The following is a 16,038-nucleotide window of genomic DNA, read 5'->3' as shown; positions in this document are numbered from 1 at the left end:
GAGAGGAAGAAGAGTAGAATGAGCAAAGCTGCATCTAAGCCTTCCCAGCCTGGGATTAGGAGCCAACCCCCATTTTGTCCTTTCTAAAGCCCCTATTGTATGTTACCCAGCATACATCTTGAACAATCCTCAGGAGTTTTTTAGAGCAGCCATATTCCCATTTTATAGCAGTGGCTTAGGAAGTTGACCTGAGCACAGTCTGCTCCACTTGGCTCGCTGGCTACTTCCTAATATGAAGCACTTAATTCGGTTAATTAGTGTTGAGTTATTTTCGCTGACTCAGGCCTGTCCTCTGAGTCCCTGAGAGAGTCCTTGTCTTCCCATGCCTTCACCCAGAGAGGAAGAAGGGGATGGCAGAAAGGGCAGCAGGTGAGGAGCCAGGAAGTGCGAGTTCCAGTCCAGGCTCCGACAGTAACAGGCTGTGTGGCGTTGGGTGAGCCCCTGAACCTGCTGGGCCTCTGCGTTCTCACAGGGAAACCTGGTGCTGGGATAAGAGTGGTGTTCCCGGCCCTTGAGCAGGGATGTTCGGACGGGGCTGGGCTTGCCCGGCTGTCTGCCTGTTGAACCCGGCACGTGTCCACATGAGGTCGGGCAAGGAGCCTCCCGGGAGAGAGTCCCTGCCAACCGTGAGAATTCCTTCTCTCCTGTGCACCCTGACCCTCTTGGGGGTCTGGGTTTCCTTGCTGGGGAAAGTGAAGAAAAACAACAACCTCAGGTAAAATGTGACCAATTTTATTTGAAAGTTTGAGGACATTTTAAGAGTAGTGAATAGGCACAAATGTATCATGGAGTGAACGGTGACATTCATACAAATTTTACAGATAAGAAGTTTCACGGAATTCCCAGCCTGAGCAGGCCTCTCCCGCTCCACCCGGCCCTGCTCCTCTCCTCCGCCTTGAGGTGCCTTGGTTGACAAGCATCCTCAGCACAGCTGAGGCGGGCCCACCCAGCCTGAAGCAGTAAGGGAGCCCTCATCACTGGAGGGCAAGAGGGATCCATCACTTGGTCTGCGTCTGTCACTGCTCCCAGTGCGTTTGTGTCTGAATGGGGGCTCCACAGGCAGAGGTGGGAGAAATCACTTTTCTGGTGGCCCAAACAGCATGGCTTTGAGATCGCTGTGACGAGGGGACTACTGACTTGCTCCCCAGCTCTGCTATAGGCCACCACTAGCCTGACGTTTTGTGGGGGGTGTGGTGCATTTAAGTGTGAAGCCTGACTGTGGTGATTGGAGGAGCTGGCGGAGGGGTCTGACAGGGGCCCTCAAGCTGGGAAAGCAATGGCAGGAAGGAGCAGGCCTCTCCTTTGTGGCCCCAGGCCTCCCCTGGTGTAGTGCAGGTCTTGCTGGTGAGTCTGTGAGATGCCCTTGGGGAGTCTCAGCACAGAGGGATGGTGCAGTTCCTGGAAGGGGCAACATCCCTACTGGGCTGAGGCCGGATGGCGGTGGGGGAGAGCTTGCAAGCATTCCACTTACTGCTGTGCTGTTTTCTGTCCTATGCTTGTTCACACAGGCGGCTGAGGCCTGCCTGGACTGACTCTCTGGTTTCATCTGTTCCTTGCAGATCCCTAGAGGTTTGTGACATTTGTAATGGATTGTTTTAAATGTTTCAAAAACTCTAATGGAAATTGTAATACATCTGTTTTCTGCTTTTATATACCCAGTTATGGATGTGCTTGATTAATAAGTCATAAGGAAATGAATTAATTATTCCTTAATGATTAGTCTGTTTGGTAGACAACATATTTCAGGACAAGGGAGATAGGGAAGAAAAATAATCAAGGATCATCTTGATGTTGACTAGGTTGGGAAGTAACACAGGATCAGAGGCTCCTCAGGTTCTTTCCAACCCCAAATTAAGGCTGCATGGCCTAGAGCTGCCAGAGGTTGGTGGTGCCAGTGGGGCAGTGGGAGTGATGGACGAGAAAGGAGATGCCATAGCCATTTCTTCCCATCTCTGCAGATTTAGGAAGTTATTAAGTCAAGAGCAAGAGGTGATAGGTGTGAGAGTCACAATAGGGAGATCCCATTCTCTCTCTTCAGAGTCACTATGTCCAAAACAGACATTCAAAAACACTGGAAAAACCCAGGATCAAGGGGACAGCATGTCTGTTTAATAGAATTACTCAGCCCAGTAGTTCTCAAACTGTCGTATGCATCAGAATCACAGGGAGGACTTTTAAAATGCAGATAAACGGGCCAACTCCCAGTTTCTGGTTCAGAAATTCTGGGGTGAGCCCAGGAATTCACATGTTGAGCATGGTCCTGGGTGATACGGCTGCTGCCAGCCCAGGGCCTACAGTTTGAGAAACACACTTTCCCCCGTTTGCTCCCATCTCAGTTTGTCTCTTTCGTGGCTTGCTCACCAGCCGTTCCCCCCAGCATCTCACTCCCTGAGGGCCTTCCACCCTTAATGTTCCTGGACTCTTCACCTGCCTCCCCCTTCCTTTTTCATACTACAGCCCAGCATCCTCCCACACCTGCCTTTCTTCCTGAGCAACAGGAAACTTGATTTTCTTGAAAACTGAAATGCCGAAGAGACAGGAGGAAAAACCAGTCCATCCCCCCTGGCAGGCAAGGGACACTAGTTGCAGGCGACTGGGGACAGTACGGGCTGGCTAGGACATTAGGCTCCTCACGGCTGATAGAGCCGCCTGGGGCTGGGGAAGCCCGGCCAGGATGCCATGTGACAGTGGATGAGGCCTGCTGTCCTGTGTCAGAGAGATGGTAGAGGATATGGGGTCACCTGGAGGGCAGCCTCCAAACACAAGCTCAGCTTCAAAGATTCTTTCCAATAGAAGTCAGATTTGGGCATGTGCACATCAGCATCCCCTGCAGAGCTTGGTAAACACAGTGGCTGGGCCCCAGCTCCAGAGCATCACATTTTGTAGGTCTGGGTTAGGAGCGCCCCAGACAGAGGCAGGTAAACTGGAATGAGCTGGTCACCTAACCAAGGCTGGAGACTTTGTGCTTCTGAGTTCCCAGGCGGGGCTACTCTGCTGGCTCCAGGATTGCACTGTGAGAACTGGTGCTTCCTTGTTGCCGGCAACTGCAGAGGCATAGAGCTGGATGTCAGCCCGGACTCTTCAGAAAGAAGGAAGGCCAGAATTCAGACTCCAGAGAGCTGTAGTGGGGGTGCAGGGGGCACAGATGTAGACTTTGGCCCTTTAGCTGCAGAGCCTGAGATGCATGGGGATGAGAAGGGCTGGTCATGAGGAAGGGGGCAGGGTGAGGATACCCAAGCGAGGCGTGTGTGTCAGGGGCCATGCCCCAGTGGACAGGATCAGAGGGCCCCTGCCCTCCTCACTGTGGGATGGGCCTGTGGCTTGGGCTGGAAGTGAAGCCGGTGAAGGAGAAAGCAGCTGCTCAGTGGCTGGGGGCTAAGGCAGGAACAGTCAGCCTGGGGACACAGAAGCGAGGAAAGACATGCAGACACTTGTGAACTGGGTGCTTGTGTTCTGGAAGCAGACTTAGGCCAAATTCAGCAGCTGAGCTACTAGCCTATAGAATAGGGAGTCTGTATATTAATTTTTCTTCACATGCTGACTCAGGGAGTTTGGGGGCATGCAGCCCAGCAGGGCGGGGCACTGCAGAGATGAGGGGGCGGGTGTGAGAATCTGTACCTCATCTCCCCTTCCCTTTCCTGAAGGTTGCCAACTTCAAATGCAAAAGGATCTCCTGGTAGGGGCGATCTTTGGGATCCAGGAGGAGTGGGGTCAGAGGTGAATATTTGTTGAATAAAGGAGTGAAGGGAGGAATAAGAATGTGTGGCTGCTATCAAGTCAGAGAGCACCATCCCTGGGCCTCCATGTTCAGTCCTTGGACACGGACGAAGCACTTTCTCATAGGGAGGAACCTCGGCATTCCCAGGCTGGTATTCAGTTTCCGGCATTCAGAACCTGTCATCCATGTGTGCCTGTGCAGGAGGGAGTGATCTGCTGTCATCCGTGCTCCCCTTGCTGGCCCCTCTCCCCACTGTGCGCCCATCCTGCCAGAAAACTCCTGGGAGTCGTCAACAAGTTCCACCAGTGATTAGCACACCTGCTGTCTCACTTCCCTGCCAGATACCACTATGTCTACCAGGCACTAACACAACTCCAGTCTATGCTGGATGCTTCTGAGTGATGAGCACAGTTTTTTATCCAAGAAGCGGCCTAATTTTTCTCACACCCCAACTCTTCACATACAGATTTTTTCCAAAAAGGTGCCTAATTCTTCTCACAGCCTTTCTTGCAGAGAACACAAGAAGTTTGTAAGATGGAGAAAGATGAGCACGCCTGTGTTAAGTCTCTGTGACCAGGAGAGGCTTGGCTGTCTGACCCCCTTTTCCCCCAGGGCTGGTTTTTACCCAGAAAGTTCTCTGGTCCCTCATACAAATAAATTTCTGAGCTGGCCTCAGCTGTAATCCAGCCAGGATAAGCTCCTCTATCCATCACACTGTAATTTCACTGAGAAATAAGTTGAACCCTAGGGGCTTCAAGGCTACCAACTGGGAGTGGGTTGCAAAGCTTGGGGGGAACCCACTCCACCCCCTAGCATGCTCATCTTCCCTTGAGTTTGTGGATCCCTGTTGGGGACAATGTTGTCCCATGTGAAGTGTGGACTTGCTTAGTAGTGTCAGACTTGACTTGAAATAGCTTTATACATGACAGGTCCTGTAGTTTAGTCCTAGGATAGTTAGGGGTCTGAAGAGATGACCTAAAACCTCCACCTCTCTGTTTTGACTCTACAAAGGGAAGTGATTCTCTCTAAGGCATTTGCCCATTCAGGAGTCTGTGGGATCTTAGAAGGCCAACGCTGTGTCACATTTGATCCTCATGACTGTGACTCATTATTATTACCTCCTAATAGGAGAGAATCATCTAGATCACTCAGCCTGTGGGTGGCAGAGCCAAGTGAGGTCAGGTCACTGGAAAAAACTACTGCTGTTCAAGAGAACAGATAATAGCAGGGGGCACAGAGACGGCCTGGGGAGCAGTAGGAGGCTCTCTGGAGCCAGCCCCTTGGGAGAAACGAGCCCAGATCAGACCTACCCAGCTCCATGGCCCTGCCTGGTGGAAAGGTGGCCCCATCTCCTCCTCCCTCTCCGCCCTGCCTTGCCTGTGTGACACAGTCACTTGTGTGCTCATGCCTCTGGCACCTGAAATGACATAGAGCAGCGTAGAGGCCTGGTCGGGACTGCATTCCTGGGCACGCAGCACAGCCAGGTCGAGGCCCCAGGCACAGTTCATGACGCAACAGCCACACAGCGCGCCTCGCCTCCCTGAGCCACCGCTCTGCCTGCTTGCTCTGCCTGAGGTCCAGCAGGGCGCTGGAGGAGCCAGTCAGCACTTTGTGGGGGGGAAAGGGGACTTGGAGTCCTTGGTGTGGCAGCCTAGAGACCTGGAGACATGGCCCAGGACTGGATATGCTGCTTTCAGATGGTTGAATTTAACAAGTTCACATCACCTGCTGGCTCCAGGCTCCCCATCTCTAAAGTAGTGGGCTGCTTGAGAGCCGTGCTCTCCTAAGTGTCATGGGGCCCAGCAGCATTGGCATCACCTGGGAGCTTGTTAGAAACGCACAGTCTTAGGGGCCCTGCCCAGACCTACGGAATCAGGGTTTGCATTTAGCAAGATCCCCAGGCGATTTGTGGAAGTTGAGCAGTGCTGAGCTCAGGATCCCGGAGACTGAGTTTGGGGCATGTGTCCTTTAATTCTGCACCATAAGGGGTCCCTGAGCATTGTCCTGGCAGATAGTTGCAGACCAAGCCTTGCCCAAAGGGATTGCCCCCCATTGTCCAGGTGTATCGTCTTAGTTCTAGTGCTTAACCAGGGTTCCCAGGTGGTTGAGTGTAAAGTCCAGGACGCCTCCTATGTGGATCTCCCTTTTATCCAGAGGGTGAAAACAAGATCCCGTAATCAGCTGGAATTGCCTTCAATTCCATTCCACTACTTCTACCATCACAGATTGACTCCACTCATTCTCCAAAGCAGCTGTCAGAGGTTCATCCTGCAGAAGCATGCCCTCTAATTCAGGAGACAGTTCGGGAGTTGAACAAGTGTGCTGTAGAGAGCACTATCATACATGTGTTTAAATTGCACATGAACAGCAAGATGAGACGGAGAGAGAGACAGAGGAAGAGGCAGAGGAAGGCGTAAGTAACGAGGTGAATTCCCTGGAGTCAACCTGATGTGGGAAGTTGGCACCTGCTGCTGCTCGGCCTCTCTCAGTTCCTTCAGCTTTGCTCAGCCGGAAACATACGCTCTGGGCTGAGTGGGATCCCAGTTTTTTTTTCTCAAAGATTTATATATTTTGAACAATGTGGCTGCTGCAAATGAAATCCCACTATTGGATTTGGTTCCCAGCTACAGAAATGGAAACCTGTTCCCTTTCTGGAATAAAAACCCAACTGTGTTGGTCTCATGAAAAAAAGTTATGTGGGCTCCAAAACAATGTTTTCCTAAGGAATTGTTCAGGTGGTGTTGATTATATATATGTGGCTTGGCCTTCTGTGCTAATGTTAGAACTCTAAGGAAGGGGACGTGCTTCCTCACTGCACGGTGTCAGATCAGAAACACAAAGAAATGTTCAGCTCGGGAAATCAATAGGATTACAAGAAAGGATGGTCAAGGAAGGCTCTGAGTAGGAGGGGAATCTATCTCCATAATGCCTCATCTAGAATGTTCTTTCATTAAAGCTCTTCAGGTTTCTGAGTCCAGCCTAATTCTGAGAAGTCAGGCTGGTGGCTGGGCACAGAACTTCCAGAAGAGTCCATGGTGTCCAAATAACCCAGGTACTGTCTCCATCCACCGGAATCCATGTGTTCCTTCCAGGAGGTGCTGTACCAAAGCAGAATTCCAGGATTTGCACAGAGGCAGCTTAAACTGTTGGGAAGAGGTTGCTCAAACTGGGAGTTTGAGAATTGTTATGAGACCATGGAGACTCAGAAATACATTACATCCCATTAAAAAGCCAAATCTACTTCTTTATTTAGATAACTGTTTCCCACCATAAACCGTCTGAGGCAACTTATAAGAAACACATACACTTTTAGGGTGAAATATAAAATAAAAGGTAAAAAATGAGACCAGGGGAAATATAAATTAGTGATGCAGGCCAGGCACAGGGGGCGAGCATCTGATTAGCCTCTGAAGGTTGACCTCATAGGTGCTACAGCTGGGCTGCCTTTCACTCATGCAGTTGAAGGAAGAGGAAAATAGAGTCCTGCTCTTAGGATCAAGGAGTGAATGACACATGGACAGCACAGCAGAGACCTTGCTCGGTTGTCAGAAAAACTCGCAGAGTATTTCAGTTGACGGAAAGCTCAATGTGAGCCAGCGGCATGGCCAAGCTGTGCAAATGGATGAAGAGGCTTTTGTAGTACTCAGGATCCAGCACCGAGGAGGGCGGCCTCTGTGCATTTACTTTCACAACCAGCACATGGAAATGTGCTACCATGTGCCCACCGGATGATGCCCAGAGAAGGATGAGGTGGAGCTCTCCACAGAGCCCACAGTCTGTCCACAGAGCTCAAGGGGAGAAAAGCATCAACAGTACAGTGTGATACGTGCTCACAGGAGATCCCACTTGGACTTCCGTGTTTGCTTCCAATTGTTCGTTTTTCAAAGGACATTGACAAGAGGAGCAACAGGGGATGGGACTTATCTTCTGGGATTTCAGCCCACAGTAGGGTTGCTGCCATGAAAGCCCCAGAACTTTACTGCATCTCAGGCCGAAACATCTGGGGCACCAGCAGTGGCGTCAGTGGCCTGGTGCAGGGGTGCTGGACTCTTGACGGAGCCTGGAACCTTCCAGAAGCCTGACATTCATGGCCATTCACAGGCATCCTAGCGGGTGCTTTGAGAGCCTCTATCTCTCAGCCTCTGGTTCCTCCTGGATACTGTTAAAGGATGTGCTTGCAAGAAAGGGCATCTGCTTGCTTTGATGCTTTGCCATCGGATGGGACCTGTGTTGAATAAATGAAGACAAAATGGATCGGCCCAAGATTCAAATACATCATTTCGAGCCTGTGTGTAGTGGACCAGCATGATTCCTGAAGTCAGCTGGACTTAGGAGTGAATTCTGGTGCTGGCCCTCAATAGCGCTGTTACCATGGGCTAGCTGTGAAACCGCTCTGAGACTTAGTTTCCTCCACCTGTAAAATGGGCAGTTGATGCCTAACTCAGAGTCACGAGCATTGAACGAGATGGTAAAAATAAATGACTGGCCCAATAAACACCGCAACACTCATCAAATCCTCGTTCCCTCTCCCCACCCTCCCTGGCAGGCAAGCAAATACCTCTCTGGGCTCTGGATTCTGCCCCACCTCCACCTCAGACAGGACCACACATCCCTGCATCTTCAGAACTTCCACATCCTCTTTCCCTCTCTGCTGCCTCCTCTCCTCCACTCCCATCCTGCTCAATTTTCTGTATCCCCTCCTTTGAAAGGTCATCTTCAAACCAGCTCTGCCATCATAGCCTGTCCCCCGTCATTTGAATGTTTTGAGGACTACCCCACACACATTCCTTTATACATCTTAGCAGGCTGGTAGGTCATGCTGGTCTCCCAAATTTTTGTCCCCACCACTTACGGATAAAGGCTCATTGCCAAGTCCAGCACCTCTCCTCAGGCTCAATGTGAGCCAAGCTAATGGATGAAGAGGCTTTCGTAGCACTCAGGGTCCAGCACCCAGGAGGGTGGCCTCTGTGCATTTGCTTTTGCAACCAGCATGTGGAAATGTGCTACCATGTGCCCACCAGACGATGCCCAGAGAAGGATGAGGTGGAGCTCTCCACAGAGCCCACAGTCTGTCCACAGAGCCCAAGGGGAGAAAAGCATCAACAGTACAGTGTGATACGTGCTCACAGGAGATCCCACTTGGACTTCCATGTCATGCACCTTTTTGGTGGTTCTCAAGGGTCAGTTTCCCTCAGTCTTAGTATCACATCTTCCTTCATCCTCTCTGTCACCATCATGGTGTCGCTCCCCTGTTATTACCGGGGACTTCTCTCTGGGTTCCCCAACCTGCTTCCTCCTCCCATCCCCCAAAAGCAGGCACGACTCAAGATTCTGACTTTGGCTCCTATGGGGTTAACTGTGGCTTGGCCAGGGGTCAGGAAACTCTTTCTATAAAAGGGAGATAGTAAATATTTTGGGCATTACAGCCATTGGTCTGTGTCAGAAATCCTGTCATTAGAGCATAAAGCGTGCATAGACAGTCTGTGCGTGCAGGCGCCTGACTGTGCTCCATAAACCTCTACCAACAAAAACAAGACAAGGGCCAGATTTGGCCCAGGGACTGTGGTTTGCCGACACCCAGCCTAGTGGAGAGTGTGAACAATAGGGGCAGATGCACCGGTTTCCCACTCTGGCTCCGTCACTCACTAGTCCAATTGTGTTGGACAAGTTACTTTGCCTCTATGCTCCTTAATACCCTTCTCTGTAAAAGCAGAATAATGATAATAGTAACACTTTGCAGGGTTGTGGATGGAGTGAAATGGGACCCTGTGCCATGCCTCTTACAGTGAACCTGAGGGCTCCTCCCTCTTTTTTCTACTCCCCACACCGTTTCTTCCCTTTTCTTGCCACCTTCTCACCCTCTATGATCTCGTCCACACTCATGTCTCCAGCCCCTACCTTTGTCTCTGTGCCTGATCTCCCTTCTGAGTTTAAAATCTGCACATTCCACGCCAGCTGGGTGGTTCTGCTCATATATAGACCATGTGCATCCCGATCTCAGCGTGTGCAAAGGAAATGCAGACCCATGCCTTCCCTTGGCCTCCCTCATTCCATGGTGGCAATGCTGTTGGAAACCTTTGACACCACCATCCTGCTGCAGGAGGCCAGGATGGGCTGTCTGTTGCCCGCGCCGCCTCTGTCCTCTCCTCTCCTCTCCGTGGCCATCACAGCTGTCTCATTACCTGCCGCCTGAGCTGCTGCTTGGTCTCCCTGTCTCCCTGCCTCCCCTCTCCAACCCATTCTGCACATTCCACCAAGTTCCTCTTCCTCAAGCAGAGCCCAGCCGGTAGCTCTCCAGTCCCTAAATTCATGGAAAGCTGCTTCTTGCTTGGCAAGTGTCAGTCCTCATCTAGCTGTCAGCATCCTCCCAGGAACACCCAGTCTGTCCCTAGTCACACACACCTGCTCCCACTGGGCCGGACACTCTCCAGTGCTTCCCATCCTTCAGTCCTTCCCTCAGGCTGTCCCGGGTGCCATCTCTGCCTGCCACGTTCTTACCGTCCCCAGGCCAGGTATCCGAGGGGCACACAGCCCCTTCCCCACCCAGCCAGGAGGCTTTCAGAACCCCGGGCAAGACTGCTTATCTCATGGCAGACATTTCTCATTTCCATTTCCATCATTTTATGAGTTTTGTGTGCTTGCTTGCTTTATCTGTTCCTCTGGATTAAAAGTTCTTCCAGAGATTCGGGGAGTGTTTGGCCCTCTGCGCAGCCACTGCACTGGGTCTGCACATGGCCTGGGCACTGTGCACCTGCAGGCAGGCCTTCTTCCTGACTTTCCTGTGTATGGCTCAGTGGCTCCACTGGCCCCCCATGAGCAGAGAGGAAAGTCTGTGTGTGAGAAAAAGCTGATGCTGAGGAACAAGTTTTGCTTTCCAGGGCTTGGGGCTGTGAGCCTTCCATGTCTTTTGGCTTTGCATGCCAGGGAGTGGGTATGTGTTTCTGGGAGGGTGTATTTCTGGTATGTGTGTGGCATGTGTGAGGGTGTGTGTATGTGCATGTGTGCATGAGGTATATATGAGGGGAACATGGGTGTGTGCACCTGAGGGGCGGTGTTTGTGTGAGGGGGGAGAGGGTGTTGATGTATGTGCACTGTGCGTGTGTGGTTGTGGGGGAGTGTCGTCTTACCTCCTCTTGTAAAAGGACAAGAAACCCAACCTGACTTTGCCCAGGGACTTATCTCTATTTACAAGGAATGCTCAGCAAATGAGACTTAGAGCAAACAAATCTTAAGAAAATACAGCAACCAAGTGATAAAAGCAAACATTTGGTACACAGTTGGGACATTAAAACAAGCCGTGCATCCTGAAACTCTGGGGAGGCCCTCTGGGGTTTAGTGGCCAGGCTGTCTTCTGGCCTCCAGGGAACCATTCCAGCTAGAGGGGGCTGAGGGCTCAGGGGTGGCCAGGCCCTGCCTGTCTTGACCGCAGCTCTGTGCCAGCCCTTGTGCCAGGCACGTGGCCTGCTTGCCTCTGACGTGGGGGTGCTGGGCGGGAGGGTTTTCCTAGCAAACGTATCTTCCTGAGACTCTGAAGGACAAGCTCAGGAAGGCAGCAACCATTTCTGCGTTCAGGGAGCCTGTGCACTTTCCTGTCACTTCTCTCTGTGAACTGAGGACTGGCAGAGCCAGTTACAAACAGCCCATAAATCAGAAGTATGGTCAGAGGTTATACCCCAGGCCAGAGGTCACAGAATTCAGGGGACTGAGAGGAGTCCTCTTCAGAAATGTATTTTAGCTTCAAAACTTGTTCACATGGAGCTTTATGTGAAAGTTCCGTAGATAAAACTGTGGAAAATCCAGCTATGGTGGGTGCCTGCGTGTGCTGCGGGCTGGGTGGGGCTGCTGGATTCCTGCCTGCTCCCTCCTGCCACCCCAGCCCTGTGAAGGGCCTTTGCAGAGCACAGTTGGAAGCCATTCTTGGGGACCTACTCTCCTCCTCAAAAGGAAGCAAAATGATTTATTTGTCCAATGTCATGGGGTGGTGGATGGGGGGTGGAGGGGTGGGGAGAGGTCGTCGGTGGGAGCAGCTCCATAAGTGAGTAGCCACCACAACAGCAGATCTCAGCACATACTAACTTGTGAATCTGGGTGAGCCCCAGACATTGCAGGGAATGGAGGGACCAAGGGAGGGGTTTTGAGGGTCCCATAGAACATGGTGTATGGGAACTGAAAAGGTGAAAGTGATACTGGCATGCCTGCATTCAGTGGAGAGGACAGTGGGTCTCACAGCTCGTGAAGTCCCTCTGAGCTTGCCCAAAGGTGTGGCATTCGGGGGCAGCTCGCACTCTCATAGCTACTGAAGAATCTTAATGTCATGTACTGTCTTCAGAACTGATTGCAATGCTTCAGGGGTGTTTATCTTGGAGGGAGGCACCAGCCGTCTGTGGTGTGCCAGTATCTTGCCCCTTGGTGTATTTAATCATCACTCATGAAGTGCTGTACACACATTAACCTGCTTAATCTGTACTACAGCCTTATGAGGTAGGGACTATTATTAGCATCAGCTTTGAAACAGGAGCTATTCTTAGCACCATCTCCATTTTACAGATTAGGAAATTAGGGCATGGGGAGGTAAAGTAAGTTACCCAGGCCCCATAGCTAGTAAGGAACACAACCGGATTCAGACCAGATAGTCTGCATCTGGGCCTGTGCGTTTCACTACTGGGCTGTTGAACTTCCTTCTGTTCAATGAGGGCAGGATGTGCAGGGCAAGGGCCCTCACACGGGGGACCCCTTGTTGTTTGGGCAAGTGATGTAGCTCCCCAAATGGGCTTGATCTGGAATCATCATCATCATCATCCATGCTGCAGCCAGGAAGGTCTTTTGGAAACATAGATCCAGGTATATCAAGCTCCCACCCCTGCTTCCATCTCTGTAATAGCTTCTCACTGTTCTTAAAATAATGAACAAAATCCGTAAGAGAACCTACAAGGCTCTGCCTACAGCAGGCGGTGCCCTTACCCTCTGCTGCCCTTACCCTCCGCCCTACACTCTCCCTGCTGTTTCATTTCCTGCCACCCCAGGACCTTTGCTCAAGTGTTGCCTTTCCCAGAAAGACTCCACCTTCTGGGTCAGTTTCTCCACTGAATGTTCATTTCCATGGAGTGACATTCCTTTTCTTCCTAGTCCTCACTTGACTGTTTTGTACCTTTGTTACTGAGACTCTTTGGTTAATGTCTGTCTCTCACCTGATGGGAAAGCCCTGAGGGAAAACCTTCATGTGTCTTATTCTTTACTGCATCCCCCAGTGCCTGCCTTGCACGGTGCCTGATGCACCCTCGTGAATGAGCAAACAAACTAGGGGTTACTTTTTGCTTTGAGGTTTCATGATGCAAACTGTAAACAGACCCCCGGCACTATGAATTTGAGGTGCACCAAGGTACTCCCAGTTGGAACTCTGGGTCACTTTACTCGCCATCTATCATATGTTTAGCAACACTCAACATGTGTAAGAACCACATTGTGTGCAAAGAGCCTTTTTCTGCCTCACCTCTTTTTGACCACTGCAACCACAAGGGCAGGTAACATTGCCCTCATTTTACAGATGAGAATACTGAGGCTCAGAGCATGATGCAACCTGTCCAGCACTGCTCAGTGAACAGGTGGTGCTGCTTGGAGTGGGACCCAGGTGCTCTGCCTCTGCCTCTCTTTCTCCCGTCTGTCCAGAACAGGTTGACCCTAGCCCCCCAAAACCCCTTCACATTGCTGCTCATGTCTCACAGTTCCAAAGGTCAGATGGAATGCCCTGGGAAAGACGTAATTATTATTTCCTCCTTCCAACCCACAGCAGTGGCCTTTACTCTTACATCCAGCCCTCAAAAGGGAGTGCCAGCTGCTCCTGAGATCAGGTCCCTGCCCACCTGGCAGGGAGCCAATGATGGGCATCCAACCATGGGTTCCAGCCTCAGTCCACATCTCTAATCAGAGCTGTGGGGCAGGAACAGCTCTGTCTTTGGTGCTTTGAGTCCATGTGAAAAATCTGACAATGATCTGTCTCCGTGGTTGCACGCACCCAGCAAGCCGCTGGCCCAGCGGTGAGGGTGGCCTGGCCAGCGAAATGGTCAGTTGTGGTCTCTTTCGGGTCTCCCAGGCCTGTGGGAGTGGGCATGCTGGCTGCATGGGAATGTGCGTGAGGAGGGTGGGTGGGAGAAGCACCAACAGAGGAGGCACACCCCCTGCGAGTGCACGTAAGGCAGGTCCTGACCCCTCCCCAGGCATGCACACCCCATCTGCAGGGAGGAACAGTGTAAGAAGGGCCATTCTGGGTGGTCCTCTTCTGTTTCCTCCCACCCTAGCCCCGCTCCCAGCCCTCCTTCTATGCAGAGTGCATGCAGCAACTGGGGAACTTGCCGTGCACTCCTAGCGCTAAAGGCTCTTCTCTCCAGCAGGGAATCAAGACGGCTTCTTTTCTCCTAAGGGCCAACTTCCTTCTGCATGGCAGGACTATTCGTGGCCTACCAGAAGTGGAAGGGGCTGTGGAGACACCCTTTCTCATCTCTTTGAGGATAAAGGTCCTCAGGGGAGAAAATACATCCCAATGCTTTCCTGGCTGGTCACCACAGACGCAGCCAGAGCCCGGGATGATGGAATCCGCAGCTGGGTGCAGTGTTCCAGCTTCTTGCCCTTTCAGTCTCAGAAGGTTCCGGCCTGCCCCTGCTTGTCCCAGCCTCCCTGGCCACCCTGTCAGGCAGGTCACGCGTGCACTCACCTGGTCCCTGGCAGAGCATCCGGGGTGGGAGCGGTGACATGTTCCTGTTCCTCTGACTGCCCAAGGATGCAGGCTTGCAGACAGCTGCATGTGAAGCCTGGGTCCTTCCTCCTCTGCCCACGGCCAAGCTAAAAGTCCAGTTTCTCAAGAGACACCCTGATGTTGAAGGAATACCAGGTGATCCAGAACAGCAGGCTGAAAGCCAGAATCAGGGCCCCTGTGTAGACCAAGAAGTCCCAGTAATCCAGTGAAGCGAAGATGCCCAGCAGCAAGAGGACCAGGCCCACAGTGTCAAGCAAGAGGGCCAGAACAAGGAGAAACGCACACTGCCCGGGGTTGCATCTTCCCCACAGCCTCTCCAGGAGCATGTCCCAGGAGGAGCAGGAGGAGCCCTGCCGCACCCCTGGGGCTGCTTTGCATGGAAGGGTGGCGGTTCTGCCTCCTGCTGCCTTCGCTCCCTGCTGGGTGTGAGCAAATGAGCGAGCCGTCAGTCTGTCTGGAGCCACAAGGAAGTACACGTGGACCTACCTTTATGAGCATGGCAGCCAGTGGGGCAGGAAATTTCTTAACTGTTTCATTGCTCAGGAATGATCCCGAAAAAAACAGCCTGACATCACTGTGTGTGGGACTGGTCATCACTGGGGCAAATCCAGGCTACGTGGCAGAGGAGGACTGAGGGCGCTTTTGGATGGATTTGCAGTGCCAATGACCAGGACACTGAGCCTGTGAGCTTGGAAGAGGGCTGTCCTGTGCCCAGTCCTCTGACTCTCAAGGCCTGAACAATTCCAGCTTTCTAAGACAGTTTCTCCATCTCCTGTGGTGGGGATTTTGTCTCCCTCCCCTCCCTGCCCTACTCCTCCTTGTAGGGAAGGGAGGTTTTTTTGTACAAGATATGGAAAAGAGTTTGTTGACGTAAATAGATTTTGAAATTGTGCTCTAAGAATCGGTCAGTATTAGCCAGAGAAGGTCGGTGTGTCTTGTAGATTCTCCACTCCAAAGACCCAAAGACCTGAGCTTCCCAGAAAGAGGCTCATCACAGAGATCAAACAGACAGGACGGAGAGGGGAGAGGAGGGACCCCTGGGCTGTCTGCGGTGGCCTGGGTGTGGGCTTAAAGGCAACTCTAGGCAAAAGTCAAGAAATGCTGATCTGGTTCTCTGTGTGTTTTCATGACTATCACCACGTTTGCTTTCTGTCTTGGGAGCACTGTGTGCATCCCTGAAGGGCTATGTATAAAACAGGGGGGTCTTATCACCCCCGCACAGGGTGAGCAGGTGAGCGTCAGCTGAGAAAAACGCAGCAAAGGTCTTCGGCCACCCTCTCAGGACTATACAGATACGGCTGCCCCTCGGTCCCCAGCCCACTGGGGGGCCTCGAACCATGCACCAAACCTCTCTGGACTCATTTCCCCAAGTAACTGAAAGAAATCATTTCTACTTTTCTTTTGCTCTCTCCAGTGGGTAAGAATAAATGGGTTGTCCAAATTTAGTTTCCTCCATGTAAAATAACTCAGAATGAATGAGAAACTTTCAGAAAAAATATATTAGAATGGTGAGAATCATTTAAGTTTTGGATTTTAGATTCTGAAGCCCTACAAGACTGGACTCAAGCTG

The 16,038-nt window shown here is 51.7% G+C and overlaps 1 protein-coding gene across 1 annotated transcript; it reads right to left on the bottom strand.

Moving 5' to 3' along the window:
- Nucleotides 1–6,613: 6,613 nt before the first annotated feature.
- On the bottom strand, nt 6,614–15,834 carry TMEM238L (transmembrane protein 238 like). The gene is made up of 2 exons (XM_073234777.1): nt 14,427–15,834; nt 6,614–7,943 (listed from the first exon to the last, which is right to left on the bottom strand). The coding sequence occupies exon 1, from the start codon at nt 14,792–14,794 to the stop codon at nt 14,555–14,557; it is 240 nt and encodes a 79-aa protein (XP_073090878.1). The 5' UTR covers nt 14,795–15,834; the 3' UTR covers nt 6,614–7,943; nt 14,427–14,554.
- Between the last annotated feature and the right edge of the window lie 204 nt (nt 15,835–16,038).

This window comes from Manis javanica, chromosome 4, assembly GCF_040802235.1.
Source record: "Manis javanica isolate MJ-LG chromosome 4, MJ_LKY, whole genome shotgun sequence".
NCBI lineage: Eukaryota > Metazoa > Chordata > Mammalia > Pholidota > Manidae > Manis > Manis javanica.
This window is presented reverse-complemented; position numbering and strand designations above follow the sequence as displayed.

Bases quoted from the DNA above. Each gene is read 5' to 3' on its own strand.
- TMEM238L (XM_073234777.1), bottom strand. From the start codon at position 14,794: ATGCTCCTGGAGAGGCTGTGGGGAAGATGCAACCCCGGGCAGTGTGCG.